The sequence below is a fragment of the Lemur catta genome, chromosome 6 (genome assembly GCF_020740605.2).
Source record: "Lemur catta isolate mLemCat1 chromosome 6, mLemCat1.pri, whole genome shotgun sequence".
NCBI lineage: Eukaryota > Metazoa > Chordata > Mammalia > Primates > Lemuridae > Lemur > Lemur catta.
In genome coordinates, this window is record NC_059133.1 from 53988167 (window position 1) to 54015636 (window position 27470).

At 38.3% G+C, this 27470-nt stretch overlaps 1 protein-coding gene across 1 annotated transcript; it reads right to left on the reverse strand.

Annotated features, from left to right (window-relative positions):
- Positions 1–15760: 15760 nt before the first annotated feature.
- Positions 15761–27037, reverse strand: NEUROD4 (neuronal differentiation 4). Its single transcript, XM_045553746.1, has 2 exons — positions 26697–27037; positions 15761–19306 (listed from the first exon to the last, which is right to left on the reverse strand). Exon 2 carries the CDS (start codon positions 19295–19297, stop codon positions 18302–18304), a length of 996 nt encoding a protein of 331 aa, XP_045409702.1. The 5' UTR covers positions 19298–19306; positions 26697–27037; the 3' UTR covers positions 15761–18301.
- Between the last annotated feature and the right edge of the window lie 433 nt (positions 27038–27470).

The following is a 27470-nucleotide window of genomic DNA, read 5'->3' on the forward strand; positions in this document are numbered from 1 at the left end:
CTGAGCTCAGACTGAGTTCTGGCCTCTCTCCCCTATTGCAATAGCCTTGAATAAGGTCCTCCTGGCCTCCTTAGCTTTGTCCAGGGCGATTTCTGCTTTGACAAACTTCTCAGTAGTTTGCTGCAGCTAACTCCATTTCTCTTACATTGAGTTCATAATTTGTTACACAAATAAAATTTTTGAATGAAGCTTTTCATTTATTCTACAAATATTTATTAATCATCTACTATGCATTAGGCATTGAGCTAAGTCCGGGCTTGGCTATTAAAGTATGGTATGTTTAAAGTAATGGTGGGTACAATCTGTGACAGATTCTTTAAAAGTTAAGCCAAGGTTTTCACCTCTTAGCCTACATGGACAATGCCTAAGAGCCCATTTAACCAATTATCTACTGAATTTAGAAATTACAAATTACTTCTTCTCTGCACCAGACTCTGTGTTAGATACAGAGAGACACAGATATATGAAAAAAGTAATGAATCATCTATCTGCCTTCCAAGTGCTCACAATGAAGAAAAGGAAACAAATATAGGTACAAATCACTTCAACTCAAGGAGAGAGACTAAATGCTAAATGGATCACAACAACTTCTTCATTAACATCTGGCAAAATTTATGCTGCTCAAAATGTAGAGGGTCCTGCATACACAAAGAGCTGTTCCAAACTCTCACCCTGCTCACTAAGGGTTAGGTGAGTAAAGAATGTACACGCAGATAAATAAAAACATTAAACTCAGTCTTGGATAGATATCAAGTTGTTTGCTTCACAGAGAATTCAGGGGATGGACTAAGATTTGAAGATGTGCTGAAGGGGTCCTGTTTATAAAATGGGTACAGTGTGGGGAGATAGCAGGGGTGTGAGGGATTGCCCTCCTTTACCAATGACTTTGTAAATGTGACCCTTTTTCAGACTTGTGGAAGCAAGAGTCCCTGCAAAGCACAATGTTGACATCCATTCTGTCACCTCCTAGTTGAGACTGCAGTTGTGATGTTTCAGCTGCAGAGCCGAAAGGCACCATGAGATGCATTTTTCAGTCCTCATTTCCCTAACTCATTTTCTTTGGAAGATGCAACTTCCCATCCCCTATTAGGTTTCCAGGTGACTGAGAGGAATTTAATTTTAGGAGAATGTAGGAGGAGTACTTTACAGCTTCATCAGATTTCTATGTGTACAAAAGTTTTGCTCATCTATTAAACTTAATTCAGGTAAATAGAAAAGAAGAATAAATATTTCCAAATGCAAATGTTTTGGAGTACCAAATATTATAAGCAAAAGAAACAAAATGAAACAAAACAAAGCAATAAACCTGGAGTCATGACAGTCTTAAAGAAGTACCATGGTATAATCTACAGTGAACAAAAGAAAATCTAGAGCACATACATTGCCTATCTTTCAGAGTTGTTATGAGGATAAGATCAATAGAAAGCAAGCATTGCATCAATGAGAAATTTTTGAAATTGAACTAAAAATTAGATTAAACTTATATTCTATTTATTCCTTCAACAATCATTCATTGAACACCTAGGAGGTACCAAACACTATGCAGATGACTCATAATACCATTAGTTACTACATATTAATTAACATGATGTTAGAAGTCATCTCTTGCATGCTAGAGGTCAGTAATATTATTGATGTAGGTGTCTACGTTGTTTGGAAGTAGAGGAACAGCTGGAAACAGTACAACAATGCTTTCTTTGAAACTCAGACATTTTTCCTGATCTAACTAAATGTCCATCCCTAAAATAAGGATCATCCCTGGCTGCCTAGAAGAGCAGTTATGACCTGTCCTTCCCCTTGACCCCAGCCACTTGAAGATAGGGATCCCTCCCCGGGAGAGGAGTCTTAAAGGCAAGATATCTAAAGTTTAACAGTTAGAAAAGTGATTCCTTGCCCCTGACTTCAATCCTTCTCCTGTAATTGAAGGTCATCCCTTTTGCATCGTCCCCCATAGGGGTACACAGCACAGTAGGTCATGCTCCTCCAGTAGCCTTCAGAAGTGTAAAGCCCACTGTAAGGCTCTTTCTTCTCAGCAGACAATTCTCTGGGTCCTCATAAACTTTATTCACTGCTCTCCTTTTTAAATTTTTTTAAATAAACTTATAATTTTACAACAGTTTTAGATCTGCAGAAAAAATGTGAAAATAATATAGAAAGTTCCCATATACCCTGCACCCAGTTTCTCCTTTTATTAACATCTTATATTAGTATGTTTCGTTTGTTATAAATAATGTACTAACATGGACACATTATTAAGTAAAGTCCAGAGCTCATTTGAATTTCCTTAGTTTTTACCTATTTTCCTTTTTCTGTTCCAGAATCCCATCTAAGGTGCCACATTAGATTTAGTCATCATGTTTCCCTAAGCTCCTCTGGCTATATTGGCTTCTCAGACTTTCCTTGTTTTTGATCACTTTGACACTTTCGCAGAATACAGGTCAAATATTTTGTAGACTGTCCCTCAATAGCAATGTGTCTGATATTTATCTCATGATTAGATTGGGGATTTTTTATAGGAAGATCACAGAGGCAAAGTGCCATTTTCATCACGTCATCATCACATCACAACAAGGCTATATTAATATGATGATTTATCATGTCTTACCACTATAAATGTTGACCTTGATCACCCGGTTGGGCAGCGTTTGTCAGGTTTTTCTACTGCGAAGTCACTCTTTTTCCCCCTTTCAATAATGTACTCATTCAAAAAAGGCCACTATGCATAGTTTACACTTAAGGAGTGGGGGAGTTATGCTCTAGCCCCTTGAGGGCAGAGTATCTACATGACTTATTTGGAATTCTTCTGCACAGGACATTTGTCTATTCTCCCCCATTTATTTATTTATTTAATCCTTTATTTATATCAGTACAGACTGGTAGATTTTTATTTTATACTATCTACCACTCCCCGTTTTTATCCATATCCTTAAAACCAAGAACACAAATCTAAACCCTTTAGAGTCTACAACAGTGATTTTCAAAATGCTCTGCAGGGAATTTTGTGCCCTATAAATATATGCAACTATTATGACCCAAGGTAATCAAAAATAAGAAAAATTTTAAAATAAAATAAAAATGAAAATTCAAATAAACAAAAGAAAGTGGGAAGGTGAACAGGAGAAGGTAAAGAGCAATGGAAGAGATGACAAGCTAAATCTTCTTATTTCTACTCCATTCTTTGAGAATATATCCATTTTTCTTCCTCTTAAGATTTCTTCTAAGAAAAAGTTTATAGTGTAAGTTTATACATTACTGATTAAAATCTCAGTGAATGCCATCCCATGCAATGCCCTCATTTTCTAGAGGAAACCTGAGCAGAAAGGGACTTGCTGAAGGATACTTAAGTAGCAGAGCCAGAGGTTGGTAGTGTTCATTCAAATGCTCATGGCAGGAGGATGCCAGTATGCCTTTTGCTTTAAAAAGGCAAAATTCAATCTAGGTCAACTGATGAACTTTTACACATTTGTGTTCCAAATTAATTTTAATACCACCTTGCATTTGTCTAGAACTATGCTCTATTATTATTGGACTAGTTTTCTTGGGCACAGAAAAACATAGATTCATCCTCCTCCCTTCCTATTTTCCAGATACGGTTATTGAGGCATAGGAAAATGATGTATGTACAGCCAAAATCACCAACTGATGTTAATGGAATAAAAATATTTGGAAAGCTGTGTCAGGGAAATTACAGATATACCTGTCTGGTCATTTTAGGAAAGCCTCAATCATTCTTTAAAAGTAAATAACCATTCTTCAAAAAAATAAGAAAGTGCAGTCATTCTTGAAAGAAAGAGAGAAATAAGGATGACTTGCTTTTGAAAAGTCTGCATTTTAAAATTTTTCAATACAGAAGTCATTCGAATGATAAATTAACTGCTACTGATTAAAAATGTAACTTGGTTTACAGAACCACATTTATCGACACTACACTGGGGCAGGTATGAGAAATCTCTGGGAGGAGGGCTAATCTCTGGGAGGAGGGCTATACTTAGAGATCAAAGGCAGGGAAGAGGCAAAGGCAGGGGAAGCCGCTCTTACCTGGGGTAGGGATACATTTCCTCCTACCCAGAACCACTAGCTTCCAGCTGTTATCTACCTTTATAAAAACTATGCTCTTGCCCCAGGGAATCACAAGTTGTCTGTTTCTGACCTCTGAGTACAATTGAAATCTGAGACTGAAAGCTGAACATTTGATTCTGTGTGCCCCGAGTGAGGCAGCAGCCTTCCCCACAGGACAAATTATGGAGGAGTTTCCCAATTAGTTGCTTGGCTGCCTCCTTGAGCCAACATGAATATGCAGGAGAGACTAAGACCCTGCAATCCCTTCTGCTGGGACCTGGAATAGAATCACCAAGATCAATTTCCAGAGTGCAGTATTCCCTACATTTCATTTTTCTATATCCCCCACATGCCAATCAAGTGTTCAAGACCTTGTGGTATCAGATAAGGAGCAAGGACAACGATGACTAAGTCTCCAGACCACAAGTTTAGAGTAGAATCCTGACTGGAGATCTTATTCAGACACATTAGTGCTTTGAGGAGGCTTGGAGTAAATAGTTTATAAACCAGACCTATTACAGGGATGCAATTCATTTTAACAAGTGTCACTTTTGCCAAATAAGAAGGTCCTGGGCTTCAGCATGCAGGATGATGTAAAGGGTAGCATGAATGTAAAACAAAAGAAAGGGCGTAAACATCCCATTTAATGGAAAAGTTCTTCCCCTAGGTGTGAGAATCATTTATTACTTAGCAATGGTATTGCTGCCATTGCAGGTAAGGAGAAGGTATGAGTGTGAAGAGTTTAAATGAGAAATGAAAGAATAAAAATAATGATCTTTCCATCCATCCCTCTACCTTCTGAGATCTCTACTTAATCCATCTCTTTACAGATAGGAGTTTCCTTTTTATTTCTCTGAATTCAGTAAGAAGACATACAGTTTTCCCTCTTACAATTAGGAAATTCTTCCTAGTATGTAAACCTCTCTATTCTCCCATTCAGTCCCTGTGTCCTTGACTTCTGTGTTATCTTTAGACTTAACATTCTATTAATAAAATTTAATTAAATATTTAGCAAACTTTAGTAGAAAGATCACGTGATATAAAACCAGAAAAATCAAGTCTTACCTCTGCCACCTGTTGGCTGGGTGGCTCTGGACAAATAATAAACTCAAAGTCTCAGTTTGCTAATCTGTAAAATGGGGATAAGATCCCTGCAATGGGTTATTTTGAGGATCAAACCAGATAAAATTAAAAGAGTAAACTTCCTGAACTGTAACTGTCTATTAATAGTTGATGTACAGTATTTATTCATAGTTCGTACGTGTCAAGCACCAAACCCGGTTTGTTGGGCACTACCCACCCACTACAATGAGGGAAGAGTAGGATCCACATTATGGCAGAGGTACTGAAGGGGCCAAGAAGGTAAAGGAGATCCCGGAATTGAGAAAGGCTATCCTGTAGGATAGAGCTGTGAATGATTGGATCAGCATTTGTAGAGCTCAAATAATGTGGTAGTGTCCGTTTTGCAGAGAGGTAAGAAGAAATGTTCTGAGTTGGAATTTGGCATTTAAGTACGCTGCTTTCAGGGATTCATAGGCTGATAGCACATAGGAGGTCTGACAAAGAAGAGATACTCACAGGAGTGCAAACAGCCCAGAGAACAGATCAGACTGTTTTCTCTGGTTAAGCCTGCTCCCAGCCATGCTGCTCGTACAGGCCCTAATAACTCCTGAGAAGGGGAGGTGGAGGCTGTGGGAGGGGACAGGGAACCTATGGAAAGAGAGAAGGGGGTGGTGATAACAAGCCCGGCTGTTGAGTATTCCAGCACCTGCCAGGCATGCCCTGGGGACTCCAGGCCTGCCCTACTGGGGCCCAGCTGTCACCAGGTCCTCATGACATCGAACAATGGGCAGTTGAGAGGTCAGGAGGGAATAGGGCAGGGAGGACAATGAGATTCCGATGCTATAGAAAGAGGAACAATTGGGACAGAGGGAGAGAGAAAGCAAGTGTTTTGGAACTGTGCAGGATCTGGGGGTGGGGGAGGCAAATGTGAGGATAAAATTAGAATGACTGGATTTTTATGGGGGTGTCAGGGAATGAGGAGGAGAGAGTCTATCCTTGATTATTGTGTTCAGAGCAGAAAAGGTCAGGAACAGGCTCTTTTGTTCCTGACCTTGGGTTTGGTCTGTCAGTAACACTGATCTGCTCTGCCACACGAGTCCGATCTTGTCTAGCTCAGTCATTTATTCTTCTGTCCATTCAATGAATATTTATTGAACTCTTGGCATATATCAAGCTCTTTGCAAGGTACTAGGGACAGCGATCTGTAATTTATCTCCCTACTATTGATGAGCTAAGACTTTCAGGGGAGACAGATTTAGAAACCCAGTATTTCAGCAGAAAGAGTTAAATGCTCTGCTGGTAGAGGTATGAGCAAAATGTTTTGTGGGGTTGATAAAAGGAGCTATTATTTCACAGAGTAGGGGAGCTCACCCTGCCCGGGAGATGTGTGAGCAGAATCCAAGAGGCTTCTCAGGGTAAGTGACGTTGCAGTTGCATCTTGAAATCCAAGTAGGAATTTGACGGGCAAAGCTAGAGAAGGCAGGAGAGCTGGTAGGACATTCCAAGGAGAGAGAATAAATTAGTTTGGAATCAACTAGGAAAATACTTGTCCAATATGGCCCTGGAGCTTTCAGAGGCTCAGACTGATCTTGAGGCTCAAAATAAAAACTCTAGTTTGAGCATTATATGGAGAGCTATTGCTTCCCATATGTTTGCAGATACTGGCATCTTCCTGGTCTCTGATAGTTCTTGGTAGATGACTTCTTGAATGATATTTTTAGAAGAAAAAAAATTCCTTTATGTTAATTCACATCTGCTAAAAAGGAAATAGACATCAGCGCAGCAAAAGTGACATGGATCAGGCCTTTTGAGAAAACGAGTTAAAAAATTTAAACACACTGCAAAGATGGGTTCCCCCAAATTTATATTTAAAGCATGGGGGAGGTATTATGTGGGAGAAGAGCCACTAGGTGGGGGTACAACTGGTTGTGAGGAAAGAAAAGCAGCACTACTGGCATATGAAGGGCTGGGTGAGATGGCTTCTGAAGGGCATCCTTTTCCCCTGATGCCTACACCTGGTCATTTCCTCAGAAATTTCCATCTAGAGTCCAGAGATGGATGTCGCCTTCTTCTTAAATGGAGGGTCTAAGTTCCTGACAAAGAGTGCCTAGAGTCCTCTGCTATGATGGATTCTGAGGCGTGTCCAGGCTCAGTAGCAAGGAGAGCCATGCTTGATTAATGATGTGGGGAGCTGCGGGGTGCAGGTACAGAGAAATTGGTGGAATCGTTTCATGTATTTCCCATCCCTGAGTACATTCCCACAATTTTTGCATAGGAAATAATAAATGAGAATCTGTGGAGGTAAAGAGATCTGACTCTCTGGAGATACAATGCAAAGCTGTGCTATCCGTTGTGTAGTCTTTAGCCATATGAAGCTATTTAAATTTAAATTAATTATCATTAAATAAAAGTTTAAAATTCAGTTCCTCAGTTGCACTAGGCAAATTTCAAGTGTTCAATGTTATAGAACATTCCTATCATGACAGAAAGCTCCACCAGACAGCTGTGGTTGAAAGTGATGGATAAGAAGGCAGGCTCTGAAGCCAAACTTCCAGGATTAAACCTCAGCTCTGACACTTGCTAGTTATGCAGCCTGGTAGAGCTGCTTTAGCCCTTTGTGTCTCAGATCTCATGACACTGTAGTAAGAATTACATTATTTCACATATGCAAAAGATTAAGAACATCTCCTGGCACCTGGTTAGTGCTCACTTAGCATTAGTTATTATGATAACTATCAGCCCAGGTTTATGTAGCAATCTAAGAGCATAAATGGCTAGTCAGTCAGGTCCTAATCCCTAATAGAGCTCTTCCTCTGGATCCATCAGCCTGCTTTCAATACTGAGCATCATTTCACATTCAGAACGCCCTCTCGTTGTCCTCCCACAAACCTCCCTGTTTGCCCAGCTCCCTTACTTCTGTGCAGTGGAATCTCCCATCCTGGCAACCCAAGGTATTACCCCATGCTTGTCTCTCCCTCCCTTTTGCCTTGCCTGATGCCCACTTTCCCTGGGAATCCAGGCTTCTAAGAACAGCTGCAGCTGCTAGCCCTGCTTGCAGCTGCTGCTCAGAAACAGGGCAACATGGTTCAGCGGTGCTCCCTCTCAGGACTGATTTTTTTTTTCATTTATCCTTGAAAATCTTGTTGGACTGTGCCAACTGTGGGCACAGTATCAGCTGCCCCCTGTCTGTCCCTAATGCTTCTGCTTAGGGACCCTTTGTACTCAGACTCCAGCTGAGTCACACACTCCAGATTGCAACCCAGTAATTCCTTCCGATGGTTTTAGTCATTATCCGATACTGCTTGTACCATCATGGGTCACCTTTTCTCTTACTCTGCCTCTGTTTTCACCAGCCCAATGTGATGGAAATTTCACCCACATAGGAGGGGATGATGTCAATGATGATGATCATGAAGATAATAATTACTATCAATTATTGAACACCAGGCTTCATGGTACATGTATTATGTCAATTGTATTTACTGTCACAAAAACCTTGCAAGATATTATTGTCATCATTTTGCAGATAAAGATTTTGAAGTTCCTGAAGTTTATGAAACTTGACCAAAGTCAATGGTAGTATGTGGAAAACCTAGCATTCACACAGAGTTTGTTGGATTCACAAGCCCAAAATAAATCATATGGCTGTGGAAGCTAGAGAAATTTGTTCATCCACATCATCATTAAACGGTGTTTTATTTGCTGTTTAAAGAAGATATATCCAGTGACCAAATGGAAACTTTCAGGTTGCAACATAAGTCTTCTGGTGGATGGTAAAACTTGGGAAACATATAGTTTTTGTTCTTTTCCAAAATGAGTCATTGTATTGATTTTCTGTTGCTCTGAAGACAGATATCCAGGGACTATCCTCAAGGAGGCTTGGTAGAAAGCATGGTGGTGCCCAGGGTTTGTGCAACAGGAATCAGTACATGTGGCTCCCACCTGAGACACAAGAGACAGCAGCTGCCTATTTCCTGAATTAGACCTCACCTTCCCCTCACTGCCATGGAGCCCCCTGGCCCTCTGGGACAGTATCTAAAAATGCTTGAGATGTCCCAGTTGAAGAAGTTACACCCACAATCCCTTTATCTTGCCTTGATTCTGTTCTTTTAGATTCCCTCTTGTGGCTTCCTGCTCCCTCCCTCCCTCTCTCTAAGTCTCACTCAGCCTTGATGTTGGCTTATTTTTATTTCTCTGGTTTCATTTCTAAAATTCTGCTTCTTCAGTATTTTTTATTCATTTTTGTATTTTCCTCTGCATTATTTCAACTGTCCATTCTAGCTTTGTCTAAATAGAAAAGATTTAAGCCAAGTTTTTGCTATATTCAGTAGTTTAGTGGACATTGTGTAGACAAAACTCATGAAATGTTTAGTCTCTTTTATTCATACATGTATTAGTAGAAATAGCAGCTTCATTCTTAGGGTTAATTATCATGATTCCCTAAACTGCAAAAAAAAAAAAAAAAAAAAAGAAGGCAATAATTTCAGGAATTGCAATAATTACAGGAATATTCTGTGAAGGCTTTATCAAGGAGGACTCTCAGTGAGCCCTTGAAGGATCGATACTGTTTCAGTAAGTGAAGATGGAGGAGAGAGCCCTCCAGGGAAAAGGCATAAGGTTGGGGGAAATTTCACTTCTTATTGATTAGAGGAGCAGTAATCCGAGGGACAACACAAAGTTTTATATAGGGCCACAAAGGAAGGTAGCGGGATGGCTTCTGATGAATGTGAGAGAAGAACTAATGGTGCGTATACCTAGAAATGTAAACCAAGTCTAATTGTGAGGAAGTTAAATATTAGATTGGGAAGTTTGGGCTTTGTTCTATAATGGTCAGAGAACCAATACAGGTTTTTAACCAAGGAAATGACATAGTCATGGCTTTATTTTAAGGTGGTCAATCAAGATGGATTCGTAGAAGGTAGGAGACATTAGGTGCAAAAAAACTGGAAGTTTAGAAGAACACTACTGCTTGAGTCCAGACAGATAGAAACTGAAGCTCTGAACCAAGTCAGGGGCAGTGAGAATGAGAATGCATGAGGGGGAAGGGTAAGGAACACGGAAGGGTAACATATGGTACATACACGTACGTGCTGTTTTTATCTCTGTAACTCCAACTCTTTATTACCCTTTCTGGAGCTCTGACTCTCCCCAGTTCGGATTCCCTCAGTCTGTGACTTTCTTTCCCTTCTTTGTGCAAACCCAGACACTATGGTCAGTTTGCCAGACTGTTTGCCAGCAGCTAGGGGAAGGTCTAGGTCCTTTCTTCCAGAGCTTCTGTTCAGGTGAGAAAACAGCTTTGCCAAGGACCTGCTTAGAGAAAGGAAATTTCAGGACTGCCATTCAAGCCTGGCCCACTGCTCCTAAGCTTGTCTCCTTTGCTCTTCTAATACTGAACAGTTCTGAATCCCCCTGGTCCTCCATCTGTCTGCATGTGTCCTAGATCTCCCTGGGCAGGGATTAAGTAATTGTGCCATTCCCATGAGTGTGCCCAGGGGTCTGGCAGGAGGGAAGCTGCCGGCTGGCAGCAGTGGGCTGAGCAGGAGCCAGGGGATACTCTGCTCTAGGAGTCCCTGAGCAGCTTGCGGCTGTGCCTGGCCCTTAGTGGGCCAGCCACGTGCCTGCCTGCCCTGGATCTGCCTCAGCTCAGAGGAGGAAAGAGCACAGACTTAGCTCAAGAAGAATGTTTACCGTTATCAGGCTGTCCCTCCAAGTCCAGCCTAACTGAAAATACTAGACCCCTCCAGACTTCCTTCTTGCTTCTCTGCACCCACTCCTCTCTCAGTGCCTGACCTTCTAGCTCAGTTATTAACATCAAGTTAATAAAGGAAAACATTTAGCCTATAGACTTGCCAAAAATTAAATGATCCAAAAAGTGTTTCCATTTGACTTCAGAGTGCATTCAAATATATATATATGTGGGCTCTACATGTACCAAAATGTATGTATTCAAATGTACATATCTTCAAACACATATATGCACATACACACAAACACACATATATGCATATATACCTTCATATATGTTTGTTCAAATATATAGACATCAATATGTGTAGCTATATATACACATAAAAAACAAAAATTAGGAATATGTCAACTGACATGAAGAAACAAGCTTTATATGAAATATTTTTCTTCAATAGTCCTCAACATAGATTACTCATCTGGATAACTGAGAATTTACTCTATTTGCAATTAAGTAAACAATATAGTGAGCATCTCTCTATTCTTTCTCATTGAGGAAGAAAAAAGGGCAATTGCACAATTCTAGGAATAGCACTATTTCTCAATTTGGCTTTATTTTAGCTCAACATACATTATGGGCCTTTTAATTGCTAAACATATTGCAGTAGTTGTCTCCAGAGAATAAATTCATTGCCTAGAAAATTGCCTTCTAAATTGATAACAAATTGAAAGCACCCCAGTTTCTTAAAATAGCTGACCAGCAATTGTAAAACCACAGAAGGTATCCAAACACCACCTTGATTTTAATGTTTTTTAGTCTATTCTTGCTTCATTCATCAGCTTTTGTTCAATTATTCATTCACTCATTTTTTCCCAAAATAGGTGTACCTGTTTCTCTGTCAGAGCAAAAATGAACATTAGCTGCTCGTGATACTATGAAAACATTAAGATAAAACAAACTTCAGTACTCTAATGGCACAATCATCTCACTTTATAGATGAGAAAACAGAAGCTTAGAGAATTTATGTGACTTCCCATATTCTCCTATTTATTTATACATTTCTACATAGGTTTCTACAACATATGGAACCTGCTTCATTGGCTTATTTTGAAGACTAACTCAATATAGAGAACTTAACTTTGTGACTTATACATGGTGAGGAAGCCAAATAAACAGCAATTTTCTCTTCCTTTCTTTGAGTTTTTACCTATTGTTTTCTAAAATTTTCTTCCATTCACATTTAGTAAATTAGTCCATTTACTTACTGACATATGATGTATTGCCCAAACATCATTATCGCCATATATATTCTGGCAGTCGTGATGGAGTTCCTTTGATTTTATGATCAACTGTCTCCCTGGCCACTAAGCATCTGCATCAAACCTTAGTCATTTTCTTTTCTGTATTTAATATTTGTAGTAATTCATTTTAGCAATTTTAGAAAAGTAACTGAGGCTTTGCAAGTTTAATTAATTTAACCAAGTTTATTCAATCAATAAGTTATCCAGAATTATCATAATAATCCATAAACCCCATAAAGAATTTACTTATCTAAAACAAACAAAATTACATTAGAACCATCATCATTGACTTAACTCCTAACTAATTGCGTGACCTGCAAGCCAGTAAATGTCTCTGAGTATCAGTTTGCTCCTCTGCCAAACAGTATCTGTAATACTTGAACCACTTGTCCCATGTTACTGCCAATATTGAAAGATAACTGCAAAAGTGCTTTATGAATTTATAGTCTGACTGTAAACCCACAACATAAGCTTGTATATTCATTTCGATATTCCCAGCCCTTGGTTGAGTGCCTGGCCCAGAGGAAATGCTGAAGAACTATTTGTAAAATTGAATTGAAATCAAGTACATAGTGCTATATATTTTTGAAGTAATTGTATTCTTTTTCTACATTATCTTAAGCCAGATGACAGCAAAGAGATACCACAAGGCTCCCTCTTGCTCCATGCCAGTTTCTAGAAAGGAAAGCAAATTTCAGTGTTTCCTATTTTCAAAATTCAGAACGTTTTCCTTTGGGGATTTCTGTTTAATTGTCCCTGTGATGAGTTGCAAAATAGCATACGCAATGTATGGATTACTGGTCAATAGGCTTGGATTTTGGTGTTGGCTCTAGTCAATGATTTACTGTATGAATTCAAAGGAACTGCTGTTCTCTCTGGTTCTCAATTGCCTCATCTGTTCTCACCTACTCCCAATAATAACAGCAATAATAATAGCACAATGCGTCCCTGGTACCAAGAACCTAAGATAAACACTTTGCTGGCATTATGATCATTTTAATCCTCGTATCAACTCTAGGTTTGGTGGTATTATATGCCCCTTTTTAAAAGAAGGAAATTGAGGCAGAGATGTTAAAGAAATTGCCTAGGACTACTCAGCCAGTTAGTTTCAAATCCTAGCCTTGCTGATTCAAACTAAAGAACTAAACTGAAGAACTCTATGAACTCTTTAAATCTGCTTCTGTCAGCATCAGCACACCCCCAAGCATATATTGGAAGGAAAAAGAAAAGTTAATATGAGTGTAATCAAAGAATAAGGAATAGGAACATAGATGGTAATAATTACCACTTATTAAATACTTACTAGATGCTTTAGATGTTATCTCAATTAATTTATCATAATAACCCTATGAGGAAGGCATTACTATTTTGCTATTTTAAATTCAATCATTACACATTATATAATATATCAAAATATCACTCTGTACCCTATAAATATGTATAATTATGTGTCAGTTAAAAATAATAAAAGGAAAAAAGGAAAAAAATATATTAGCACCAATAAAAATATTTTTTGTTTATAACATCAAAAAAATTTGAGGAAACTGAAAATTTGCAGGTTTAATCAATTTAATAAAGGTTATTCAATCATTAAGTAGCATAGCTAAAATATCATTTATTTGATTCTAAAGCCAATGCTTATAATTACTGAGCCAAATTATATCTCAAAGTTATATGGATTTTTAAAAAAAAACAAGCACCACATGTGCTCACCATCAAATTGGTACTAATTGATCAACACTTATGTGCACATATGGTAGTAACATTCATCAGGTGTCGGGCAGGTGGGAGGGAGGAGGAGGGGATGGGTATGTTCACACTTAATGGGTGTGGTGCCCACTGTCTGGGGGATGGACAGGGTTGCAGCTCTGACTTAGGTGGGGCAAAGGCAATATATGTAACCTAAACATTTGTACCCCCGTAATATGCTGACATTTAAATAAATAAATAAGAGAAAAGAAATAAAATAAAAAATCTTGAAAATAGAATGTTTCTATGTTGATAGATGATTTTATTATTTTTATATATCTAATTCCCTGTTGAAACATTTTTCAAACACTAGAGATATGTGAGATGACAGTATGATATGGATTTAAGCCCTCTGAAAGATGAGCACTTTCAAGCAACAAGACACTGGTCTGTGATCTAGCCTGAAACTACATGGTCTACGCAGGCAAAGTCCAACAGAAAGTTCAGCTTTTCTCAAAGGAAACAGCTTTTTTTCAGATTCTATTTCAGAGGCTAAGCATGGGTCAGTGGGGAATAGCCACAGGGTGTCATATGTAGTGGAATAATGACTCCACTTCCACCAGCTCCAGCATTGCACAGACAGGAGATCTTCACGTGCCTACCAGGCAGACAACCACTTAGAATCATTTCAAATCTTGTGGATAAACCAGCTAGCTCAAATTCTGATTCCACCATTCATTAGCAATGTAACCTTGAACAGATTACTCTGTGCTTTAGCTTCTTAATCTGTAAAATGAGAATAATAATAATAACTACCTTAAAGTAGTGGCTTTAGAAGACTGAATGAATTAATATGTGTAAGTCACTTCTAAAAGTGACATTACTAGTAAGCATCTAATAGCTGCTAGGTGGGATTATTGTTATCTGTCAGTTTGTCTTTGTCCTTCTGAAACATTCTTTGCAAAGTAAACATTCTCTTAATAAGTGTCAAATGACATGTGTACATGATCATTCACTCAGTATTGCAAAAGATTGAAAAAATCTAGATTATGTAATTTAATTTCAGAAATTATGGTATTGCAATGTGGAATGCTAGCCAGCTATAACAAAGAATTAAGAAATTTTTTATTAAATATGAAATCTCCCAAGATCAGTGCTTAAATATAAAGAAGGCAATATGCAGAACTGTGCTATATCATTACCACTTGTAAAAAGAAAGGAGAGGATAATGTACCTTGATATTTGTGCCTAATATACCTAATATTTGTTTATATATGTATAAAAGGTCTCTGATAACTAAAAAACTAAATTTTTTTTTGAAGTAGTTTCTACCTGGAGAGTAGGAACTGGCAGATGGAAGATAGCAGTGAGAAGATGACTTTCTCCCTAAGTTTTTTTTTTCTTAAATATTTAACCAAGTCCCTTCTTTGATTAACCAACTCTGCTTTATAATGATTATTATTAACCTCATTATTATTATTTTTTATAATCATCATTTTAAGCCTGTAGGAAGGGACTCTGGAAAGTTCTAACTAAAGAAAACCAAAAGAAAAAATTTAAGAGAAGAGGTGCTAAAAAACATACTTCATAATTTTTTGAAAAGTTGGTAACCATCACCTAAATTTTGGATAATAGTCCATCTCCTTTTGGTACACCTCTCTGTGGTATCATAGCTTAGACTGCCCATAACTCTAAAGATTTCTGTAAACCTTAATATTTTCTTTCTTAACTGCAGATTCTGTAGTTGGTTGTGTGGGTGGCAGAGACCAGCGCTTCTAGACTTCTAGCTACTTAGTTTAGACTTTTCAAATCTTCAGGCAAGATCAATTGAAATATGGGATGTGTAAATCCTTCTGGAAGGCCAGCTTGTGCTCTGCTAGCTGCTTACAGGACATAGATCCCAAGAAAATGAATAAAGGAGAGTGAAGAAAAGTTTTGAAGACTAACAACACAACACAATGTCTAATAAGACTCACAGCTTTATTTCTGCTAAAAAAAAAAAAAGGAGGGAAAACAGTCTTTTTAAACAAAAGATTTAAACAATTGCTTTGCTTTATCTAAAGGAAAGTCTTCAGAAGAATGAGGAGATTACCCTGGGTTGGAGAGCAGGCTCTTTCCAAGCATACTGCATTCCTAAATTTTAATTCAGTTATAAAATCCCTCTACACAATCCCAGGGATGCCTGATTCATGGGTACTATATTCTCCAAAGACATAAACAAGATTCCAAAAAAATAACTCTGGCTCATTTTAGATGGAAGGAAAAAAATCTAAAAACATTAACTTGCATAGCCATTCAAATTATTGCTGCTTTTTATAAAAATTATTACAGGTAATTCTTTACTAACTTCCTCTTTTCCTCTCACTCCAAAACTCAGGACTTCCTAGCAAAATTATGAACTACTTTACAAATGAAGCTTTAGGAAAGGTTTGCAAGCACATCTATGGGGCCCAAAGAATTTGCATGAAAGGAAGGGAGAAATAAATTAAATAAATAATATCTAATAAATAACTCAGACAACATTCATTATCCACACACTTAAATGCCAGAAAATTCTAACTTCAAGGATGGATCCTCCCACAACCCTTCATGAAGGTAAGTGCCAGTATATACTCAGAAAGCACTTAGGATGGCATTTAAGTCATTTTACTTGCCTATTCCCTCTGGAGCAGATTGCAATGAGGGGAACCACTTTGGTGGCTAGTGGGTTTAAGATCTCTCTGCAACGCTACTTTCAAGGGGATTTACAAACCAAGGGTGCAAAATACAGCAGGGTAAGTGCTGCAAGCAAAATGGGAAGAAAATAACTTAGACTGTAAGGAGATAATAAATAAAAGGGATAAAAAGACAAGATATACATATAGTTAGGCAGACTTTAGGAGATAGCTGAGCTGTAGGAAATGATATACTAATCTGACTTATCAATTATACTCATTGGCCCTATTGGTGTACTCTGCATACTAAACTTAATCTCTCTGGCAGGAACAGAACATGATCCACTACCATGTAGGCTCTGGTTTGACTAAAATAATTGTCCTTGCAGATTGAAGAGGATAATAAAATTTCTCAGATCTCATTTTTCTGAAAAAAAGATAAATTTGACAAAGTTAGTGTTGCTATAAAGGAAAGAGGAGTTACATGGAGAAAAATAAACATTCTGTAGATTGGGTTAAACCTGTGATAAAGACATTGTTGGTAAAAGTATTCACTGACTTTGGATTTTATTTCTTCATCCCTAAATCTGGGTACTTGAAATGTTATGTACAATATGTAATAGCAGATTATATTTTAGAAATGAGAAAGCGGTAACAAATGAAGGAGATATAATTGTGTATATGTTGGAAAAAATTCAAGCTTGGTCAATAGATTGGTGCTTGTGCTTCTAGAAAATATATTGGTGTGGAGAGAGATCGGTGGTTTTAATCACATTTACTTTAACCAAATGAAATTCATCTTGCTAAAAAAAAATCCAGTGGTTTTTCTATTGGCAAGTGTGAACTGGAAAGAGTTTTTGAACTCTGGTAGTTAGTATAGACAATAGCTATTTTATTGCTCTTTAATATAAACCTGGGTTGTGTGCTGGTTCCAATAGCAGCACCTGAGCTTCATCTGAATTTCCAGAATCTGGTTATGGAGGCCATGAAATGGTCTAGATGACTTCTGTATGTGCCATTAATCATAGGAGTCTGAGCATCAGTGACTTTCTTGCCCTACATCTAGTACTGAGAAAAGTGATCTGAAATATTATCAGGAATAAAGTTGGCATGAGGCCTCTATTATGGTTCTCAAATCACTAAGGAAGATATGTTCAGCTCTCAGTCCAGTGAGAAATAGAGTTAATCTCTTAAAAAGCAGGCTTTGTTATTCACAGTGACAGCCACGTTAGAATTTTAGCCTCTGGAAGTGGCTCTTAGATAGATGGAAAGAAGTCCTGTCATTAAGTCCAAAAAAACTTTACATTCTGTGAGGCAAGAGACATGTACTTTGTGCTCCCTTTGGCAATTCCATCTGATCGTTCCGTGCATAGTGTCCATTTTCTATTATTGCTCTGTTCTCCCAGTTTCAAGCAATTTATGAGTGATCACCAAAGTCATAGAATTTTAGAACTGCCAAGGACTTTAGAAATCATCTAGACTCAGAATAGCTACCTCATGCCTTATATTACCAGCAAATAAACAAAGACGAGAAATTGAAAATTCATTGGCATAGATTATTCAATGAGTTTTTGGCACCACTGGCATAGGGCCCAGGTCTTCTTTTCCATTTCCATGGGGTTGGAAGTCATCGTATAGTTTCACTTTGAGGACCCTCTAAAACAATCAATACAACGTGAGAAGTTGATGAGAAAAGAGGGTGATAGGTGAAGGAGAGCCTAAATGGACTAGGTCTATTGTGTTTGATGTATATCCACAGGGTTCCTTTAAGGTCATTGAATCTTCAGCTCAGCTACTTGAATTACAGGAATTGTCTCCACATCATTCTCTGAAATGATGATCTTACTGCCCTACTCAGTGAAGACTGTATTGAGTTGGGTCCCAATACCATGGTGGGGGTAGGAGTCATAGGACATGTCTATGGGAACATCATAGCGGGGGGTACCAGCCTGAAAGGGAGTTGAATGCACATGCCCTGAGCTTAGACTTGCAGAAGGGTAATGTGGCATGAAGCTGTAGGATTTTTCTAGGTCAGGAGAGCCATCTTGCTTCAAGGAGAAGTTCCCACTGATGCTCAGGGGTGGAGTGAGTGGGCCCTCATAAGGGGGTGTACTGCAGTCAGGTGGATGGCTCACAAAGGATGATTCTCCCAAACTCTTGAATACTTGAGGCTTGAGATGAAGAAGATGTGTTTCCATATGGCCATAAGGAGGGCTGGGGAGGCCTGGAGACTGATAGTTGAAGTTGTGGACAGAGATGGCAGAATCACAAATAGGAGATTTCTCCTCATGCTTCTCCAGGAGGACAGACTGAGGGCCGAGTTGGAGGCATCCAGCTACCAGGTTGCTTGTAGGCTGAGAGAGCCCTTTACAGAGCATCTCCACAAAGCCCTTCCCTTCAGGTGTCTGGCCAGTCTCCAGAACTTCAGATAAAGCCCAAATATAGTTCCTGGCCAGTCTAAGAGTCTCTATCTTGGAAAGCTTTTGAGTTTTAGAGTAGCATGGCATGACTCTCCTCAGATTATCCAGGGCATCATTCAAGCCATGCATCCGGGTCCGTTCCCTAGCATTGGCCTTGACTCTTCGAGCCCTGAATCTCTCAAGGCGTGCTTTGGTCATCTTCTTTTTCTTGGGACCCCTTCTCTTAGGTTTCTCCCCATCTTCTTCCTCTTCTTCTTCCTCTTCAATACTGTCATGCTCTTCAGTTAAGCTGCCAAGCATCCCATAAGCATCTGGTCTTCTCTCCTCCTCCTTCATCTCACTTTGAGAGCCCAGACCTTTGTCTATCCAGGATGGTGTGTTGACCAGCTCTACCATGTCCTTGGATTTCATGTAAGTTTTTGCCATTTCCAGATTCTGGAAAAGGGAAATATCAAAGGTTAATTCCTGTGAATATCTGATTTGATTTAAAACTAAATTTTCTTTTTAAACCTTAGATACAGAGCACAGACTTTGCATTGAAATTTAACTTAGAATTATCTTGTCCAAGTCTTCCATTCTAAATGATTAATACAACATTCAAAGAAATACTCAGGGCACTCATCCAGTTATGGCATATTATAAGAAAATCAACTATAGAAAAAGAAAAGTGACTTGATTATTCATTGCAGTGCTAGTGCCTAAATCTTTTTGTTCTTAGGTTCTTTATCTCATGTATATTTTATACAAATAACTAGTATACCAGTCCAGACATATGTTTTTCTTTCTTTGCAGAATTCATATCACAAAGGGACATAAATAGGTAGGCATATAAATTATTTTCCAAATAGAGAAATTTCTGAAAGTGAAAGAGGTTGCTAAAATAATTATTATTATATAATATGTATATATAATGATAATTACTATTTCAAAATAAAAAGCATATCAAACATTTATGGTATAAATAAATAACTAAATTGTTATATATTTACACCATAAAATAACTGAAAAATTATTATAGCAAGATCATTTAGACTACTTTGTATGTATTCCACAAAGGACTGTTCAACTTCTATTTAGGGGTGTTTCACATACATCTATCCTAAAATATTGGTACTGCCAACTGGTAACTTCAAGTATCTCCTTCTAGTTGGGAATGGCACAACTGGCTGGTACACCACACGATCATTGAACATTTCTCTTACCATTGCCAAAAGAGAATTTTGTTTTTCAGTAAGCATATTGTGTTCTGTCTAGTGTTAAGGTGTTAGAGGTGTTAGCAACATGTCTTTAAATGATCAGGAAAACAAAGGAGAGTTATCCCTGATCATCTTTCAAATTTGTTCATATGTTAAAGTGAGAACTCTTTTCATTGTATGTACATCTCGCACCATCAAACAAGACCATGGTAACAGCTACAAGTACAAGCCAGTGGTCTACCAAACCCATTCAAGATTATTTGAATGCAACTATTATAATAATACTTCATTAAAAAGGAAAAATCTGAAATAAATGCTACACAATACATAACATAGTGACTGCAAACTAAGTGAGGACTCTTACGGGCAAACACAGAAGTAGCCTGACTACTTTAATTCACTTGCCTAACAGATACTGTATAATCAGAATTTTTCATACAAAACTTACTATTTAAAAACTGTCTGAAAGCCAAAAGAGATTAGTGGTTTAGTAAACATTTTTCATTCAATTCTGGAAGAGTTTAAATTGTTTTAAAATTTGCTGAGCAATTTGTAGGTATACAGTTTACCAGATAAAAATAACTGATAAACTCCATTGTGGCATCCCAGTTTACCAGTAAGTCTTTGAAATATTAAACCCTTTATTACTTTTGATTATGAGAAAGAGAAGAACATGATAAGTGTTTTTTGATCTTCATTTTTTTCTTTTTTTCTGATTTCAGAATATTACGGGGGTACAAACATTTTGGTTACATGTATTGCTTTTGTACAGTTTGTGCCAATGTTATAAGTGTGCCCATCACCCAGATAGAGTGCATTGTGCCCGTTAGGTGTGAAATTACCCAACTCCTCCTTGCCCCTCCAACCTGCTTAATTTCCATTGAGTTTTACTTCCATATGTGCATATAAGTGTTGATTGATTAGCTCCAGTTTAATAGTGAGTACATGTGGTGTTTGTTTTTCCATTCTTGCAATACTTCACTTAGAAGAATGGTCTCCAGTTCCATCAAGGTTGTCACAAAAGTTATTAGTTCTCCATTTTTTATGGCTGAGTAGTACTCTGTGGTATACACACCATATTTTATTAATCCACTCATGTGTTGATGGGCATTTGGGTTGATTGCACATCTTTGTGATTATGAATTGTGCTGTAATAAACATTCTAGTGCAAGTGTCTTTTTTATAAAAATGACTTTTTCTCCTTTGAGTAAAAGCCCAATAGTGGGACAGCTGGATCAAATGTTAGATCTATTTTTAGTTTGAGGTATCTCCATACTAATTTCCATAGAGGTTGTACTAGTTTGCAGTCCCACCAACAGTGTATAAGTGTTCCCTTCTCTCCACATCCACACCAGCATCTGCTGTTTTGTGACTTTTTGATAAAAGCCATTCTCACTGGAGTTAGGCTATAACAGACTTAAATCTAAGGCATGAAACTATAAGAATTCTGGGAGAAAATGTCAGAAAAACTCTTATAAGTATCGACCTAGGCAAAGAATTTATGAAGAAGGCCCAAAGGCAATCACAGCAACAACAAAAATAAATAAATAGGACCTGATCAAATTAAAAAGTTTCTGCACATCCAAGGAAACAATCAGTAAAGCAAACAGACAACCTACAAAATGGAAGAAAATATGTGCACACTGTGTATCCGATAAAGGGCTAATAACCAGAACCTATAAAGAACTCAAGCAAAACAGCAAGAAAAAATCAAACAGCCCCATTAAAAAGTGGGCAAAAGATATGAACACAAGCTTTTCAAAAGAAAAAAGACTAATGGTCAATAAACATATGAAAAAATGCTCAATGTCTCTAACCATCAGGGAAATGTAAATCAAAACCACAATGAGATATCACCTAACTCCAGTGTTTTGTGATCTTTGAAACTTGGCCCTCAAATCAATGAATGCAGGGATTAGTACATAGCTTTTAAAAATATAAATATATGATTTGATTTGTTTCTGGTAATTGGAGCTTGTTTTCCTTGTAACCTCATTTACCTCTTATAAATAATTAATTTTACTGCATTGCGAAAACAGCCTAGGTTTCATGTTAATCGGCACGGAAATCATGTCAGCTTGACTTACTCACTTAATAAGGCTTCCTGGGTAAGCAGCTTTATTGAAAACACACATTGGAACCTATTGGTCAACTGGCTGCCCAAGCCAACTCAGAAAATCCCACTTTTAATATGGATGATGGAGCCTGTGTGCTGAGCTGCACTTCTAACTCTGGCAGATACCCAGAGGGAGGGTGGAGGACCTAATTAACTTTCTGTTAAAGTAACACAGATCTTCCAGAGGCAGGTGCGCTCTGAGGCCAAAGAGGATGGAATGGGCTTGGGAAACCTAACGCTTCCCATGTAATTATAACAGCATTTGGGCAGCATTTTAAAGTTTACAGAGCTCTTTTGCATCCATTAATTCCTATGTTCCTTATAGCAAACCTTTGAGAGAGATAGGGATTACTATGCTCATTTTGTAGTTGGGTCACTGTAGGTCAGGTAGTTTAAGTGATGGAAATGCAAAGACACAGAGCTGGTAGAGCAGGAAATAAAACCAATTTTTCTGATTCCAAATCTTAGGTTTTATGTTTTTTTCTCTTTTCCATTATAGCTACAGGAAGGAAAAAAGGCACTTTGACTTCAGGAGATGTTGATCAATAGAACTAAATCAACAGGAGTGACTATTATCTAAAGGGAGGCTACTTTAAGTGTTCTCCAAGGTGCCTCTTAACTCTCATATTTCAGTGTTCTTTCCTTTTCCAAATTTTTTTCCTGTTGCTTTCACCCATTTATTTCCACCCCCTCCTCCTCCTTTTTCTTCTCCTCCCCTTTCTGTTATCTTCATTATCATCATTGTCACTGTGTCCTGCTTACATGCATGGAGAGGAGAGAAGGAAGGTGTGAGAGAGGAGAGTCCTCTGGATCTGAATATCATCTTTGCCTGAGTATTTGGTTTTCTTCACCATCCCCACCTCTGTACCTCTGGACTCTTGTCAAAATCTGAATACTCACTCGCATCAATAAGTGGGATTGGGAGGCTAGAATAGACCACCCCTTACCTTTAACATATTTGATGGTTCCTGTAAGAGTCAAGGAACTGCTTTCAAATCAGATTGTTGGTAGGTAGCAAGGAAAAGAACCAACTGCCTTTAGCCAAAACAATGAAAAGGCAACCAATTTTTACCTTTGTTCTCTCACTAATCATGGCAAGAACACAGATGGCTCCAGTGTAACTTTCTCTGTTCATAGTGCCTTCCCATAGGCACTGGTTCGTTAGCTCTAAGAGAATCCCATGAATATATGGTGTGGTTTCAAAAGAATGGAAGCTGGAATAACACAGAGTGAACTCTATTCCACATTCTTATAAATCCTGTTTGTTGATTTCAAACACATTATATAAGCTCTCTCTGTTCTTCCATTTTCTCTTTGATAAAATAGGAACAGATACATTTTATGTGATTCTTGTAAAATACACAAAAATATAAGAAAGGATTTTATAGTTTTAAATCCTATAAAACATTATCCATATATGTATTTTGTGTTTATTCCTGGGTTTTCTTATGTAATCTATTGGATCACATTTGTTTATTCAAACATAAAAATTGTTTCTCCCAGGTGAATAATGAAAATGGACTGTACTAGCTAGTGTATCTCTTATTATCTGGACGTTATCTCCTCTGATTGGCTCAGAAGATCATCTGACAATTGTCCAGCAGCCTGACCTTTTCGCCATGGCAGGCTAGATAGCACAGACTGTGGAATCAGATCACCTGAGTTCAAATTTCAGCTCTACTACTTACTAGACACATGAACTTAGGCAAGTTTCATAACCTTTATCTGCCTTAGTCTCCTCCTCCTTAAAATGGGAATAGTAACAGTCCTACCTCATCGGATTATTGGGAGCATTAAATGAATTAATATATTTGAAGTACTTTGAATAGTGCCATACATCATAAATTTCATATAAGTGTTAGTACTATTATTCCTAAACTTCGCCATGAATTTTTCTGGACACTTGGACAAGATTAGACACAATTATACTCTATTCTTAACATTGATTTCATGTCAACAAACACCAATGGCTTCATTTCAACACACATTTCAAAAAATTCCCCGATATTCCTACTCCCTTAGCCTCCTAATGAAAGTAAATATCAAAGGTCCTGCTCTGCTGCAAAAGGTGAGGAAACCGAACTCTATCTGGTGCCTTCACTAGACTGACCAGAACTCTTCCATCACATTCAAGGAGGGAATCAGCTTCCAAACTTTCACGATGTTTTATAATTGGGAGAAAACAATTGTTTGGGCACTCCTATTCAATTACATACATTTTCAAGTTCATGAAGCTCCTGGTAAAATATAGGCAACCATCGGCACTTGAACATTTTTACCTTTGATTAAACAATATTGGGAATATGATTTTCCCACCAAAACCAAATGGCAGAGAACTGAGGAGACTATGAAGTGTCTCTCAAATAGAAGTAAAAGCCAAGACTCCTCAAACACACAGAAAAAAAAATTTCTCTGACTTTTTCAACCTAAATATTTTCAAGACATCAAAAAGGTTAGCAGGTAAAAGAAGAGACAAACATGCAGTTTTATATTTGAGTATCGAAAACTTGTGTTGTGGTGTTCTGAGTTTTGGTCAAAGAAACCACTAGGGTTCCCTTCAGAACAGGTATCTAAATCTAATGTAGCCTGTTGAGGAGCCATCTCAGGCGTGTACAGGAAGAAGCATGAAACTAAGATCTTCCATCACTTATTAAATGAGCAAAGAAAAATTATTTTAATTCTTTTACTTCAAGGCAAAATGGAAATAACATTTTTGTCTTTTCTACCTCATTTAGAAGTTTCACAAGAGGCAAAGAGATGATGCAAGCACAAGTTCTTTGTAAAATTGTTATGCAAATGTAAGGGTTGGCAATTGTTTTATAGAAGCTGTGTGGGAAAGTCTGTAGAGCTACCTCACAAAGTATCCTGATATACCATCTTAAGGTTTCCTTGATTCTTAGAAAAGAAATTAACTCTCAAAATATACAGGAAGCAGATTCCAATATGAAAAAAATCAATGAATACTGGCTCTGGGGGCAGAATGCAGCCCCTTCTCCCTCCACATGCAAATACATTCTGATTTTATAGAGCCCATTTTAGTGGGTTTTCTTACACACCTACATGATATAACAGAATTTTCCTCTTTCTTTAGGATCCTTTCGTGAAATTTCAAGTTTAACCTATTCTCTTTAATTCAAAATATTTCTGCCACTTTTTTCATTTTTTAACCTGTTCTAGCAGTGTTTGCTTAGGTAATGATTGTGACTACCCAATATTTTTACCACTGGGCCCCAAGTTATTGGGCATTACTACCATGTGGAGCTGTTCTGTTCTTCCTACACTTTTAGTAATTTTTTTTTACTTATTGTGGAGAATTTTCAATTGATGAATAAGTAAGGAGCATTCTTATGTGTGTTTGTGATGGCTGGACAAGGTCTTTCCTCTTAAAAGCTGATGATAATCTCTTTGCCTCCTGACTCTATACTCTAAATACAACAGGAAGAGGACTAATCCAGCCCAGTTGCTAGGGAATCTAAGGGCCAGATAAACTAAATTCTTTGCTCAGAGGACCATAGTCTTTGCACTGAAAAGACAGAATAAAAACCAGGGTGCTCACAAGTTGCACTGCTTGGAAAAATCCAGTTAGGCTGTTCTGTGCTCTTCCTATCTAATCTTTTATACTCTATTATTCCCCCCTTTATTAATATGTGCATGTGCATGAATGCATACACACATATTTTATCCAGCAAAACCATGTCATACTTGAGTTGCCATAGCCCAGATCTTATAGTGAACTTTGTAAACAGAAGTTACTCAGTCTTTCAATTTTCCCTCCATGTTCTTTAGCATTTCATCTTTGGTTCCTCTGTCAAAAAATGAGGGGAGCACATTTTACATTTGTTGGTATTTTCTACATACACTTTTTTGGTGGGGAAATGATGAGTGTGAAGCACAGGAGGAAAAATATACTTGGACAATCTTTCTCTTCTGATTTCCCATCTGAAAGAGCTGGAGAAAAGGAAATTTCCCCCAACCGTTCCCAACCATTCAAGGATTTTTAGCAAACCCATGGGTAATGGTGAGAATCTATTCCCATGACTTTTCAACATCTCCCATTCTTTATTCTACTTTCATTTCCCTTCCTCCCCCATGCCCTCATTGCATAGCCCTAAAATGCTGTGAGCAGAGTGGTGTATTGGGTCAACTCTTCCACCCTACTTGCTGGGCCACCTTGGAAAATCAGTCAAACTTTTGAACGTTTTTCAGCAATAGTAAAATGAAAGTGTGAGCTTGACAGGAATTGGGGAGGGGAGAGAATTATCTGTAATCTTCATTTTTAAAAATGATTCAGAGTATGAGTTTCACTTTGTATGTCAGGTGCTATAAAATTTAATAAAATTATTAAAATTCAGTGTTATGACTCCCTCTGCTTTTATGTTCAAGTTTTCTAAATCCTATTTCCCCCTTCCTTTGCCCAGAAGAGACTTACTTCACCCCAGCCTCTCCTCTAGGTCTGTGGGAACTTCTCACAGAAACTTTAGTAGCCCCCTTACCACCCCGTCCGCTGGCTCACCTCTGTCACTGGCAGTTCCTGGAGTAAACTCTGTGAATCTGTGTCCTGGAGGACAGTCAGAGAAGCCAAGTCCCCCAGACCATCCAGACCGTAGGAGAGAGAGGTACTTTCAGCGATCCATGTTACCTGATTGCTACCTCTTAGTGATTCCACCGGGTCTGGTTTCTCTGACTGCTACTTATTCTACTCCTTCTTTGGAGTTCTGTATGCTCCTCAAGGACGCCTTTGGGCTGATGCGTCCGTTGCAAGTGGTTTAGTCGGTCTTCAGTACCTCTGCTCCCTGGTTAGCTCCCCGGAGTGGGGCTTTCAGGACCACAGCTTCTGGGCAGCTCCTGCGCTCTGGCCTGAGCCTCTGCCTTGCTGCAGTTTTGATTGCTCTCCCAGCTGACCAGGGAGGAGTGAGACTGCCCAGATCTAACTCCACCCCTTCCCCAGCCGAAAGCCACGCCTACTTCAAAGGGCTCCTCTGGCCAGGTCCAGCTTTGACACGCGTTTGTTTGTTGTTTGTTTGTTTGTTTGTTTGTTTGTTTAAACAGGGATGGGGCTTGCTGGAAGGGGAATGGGGAGGAGAGTTGCTGGCGTTGAGGGGTAAAGAAAAAGGAATGGAAACGTTTGTGGTTAAAAAGGTAAGAAATGGGAGAGGAGCAGGGTGGACAGAATGGGGGAAAAAACTGAGGATAGATTTGGACAGAGAGCTAAGAAGGGCAAATGAAACTGCTGGCCCACGTCTGAAAATAATCAATAGATAAGAAAGGCACATGTGGAGGACCTAGC

Excerpts from the sequence above, each read along its gene's own strand:
- NEUROD4 (XM_045553746.1), bottom strand. The coding sequence starts at position 19,297 with ATGGCAAAAACTTACATGAAATCCAAGGACATGGTAGAGCTGGTCAAC.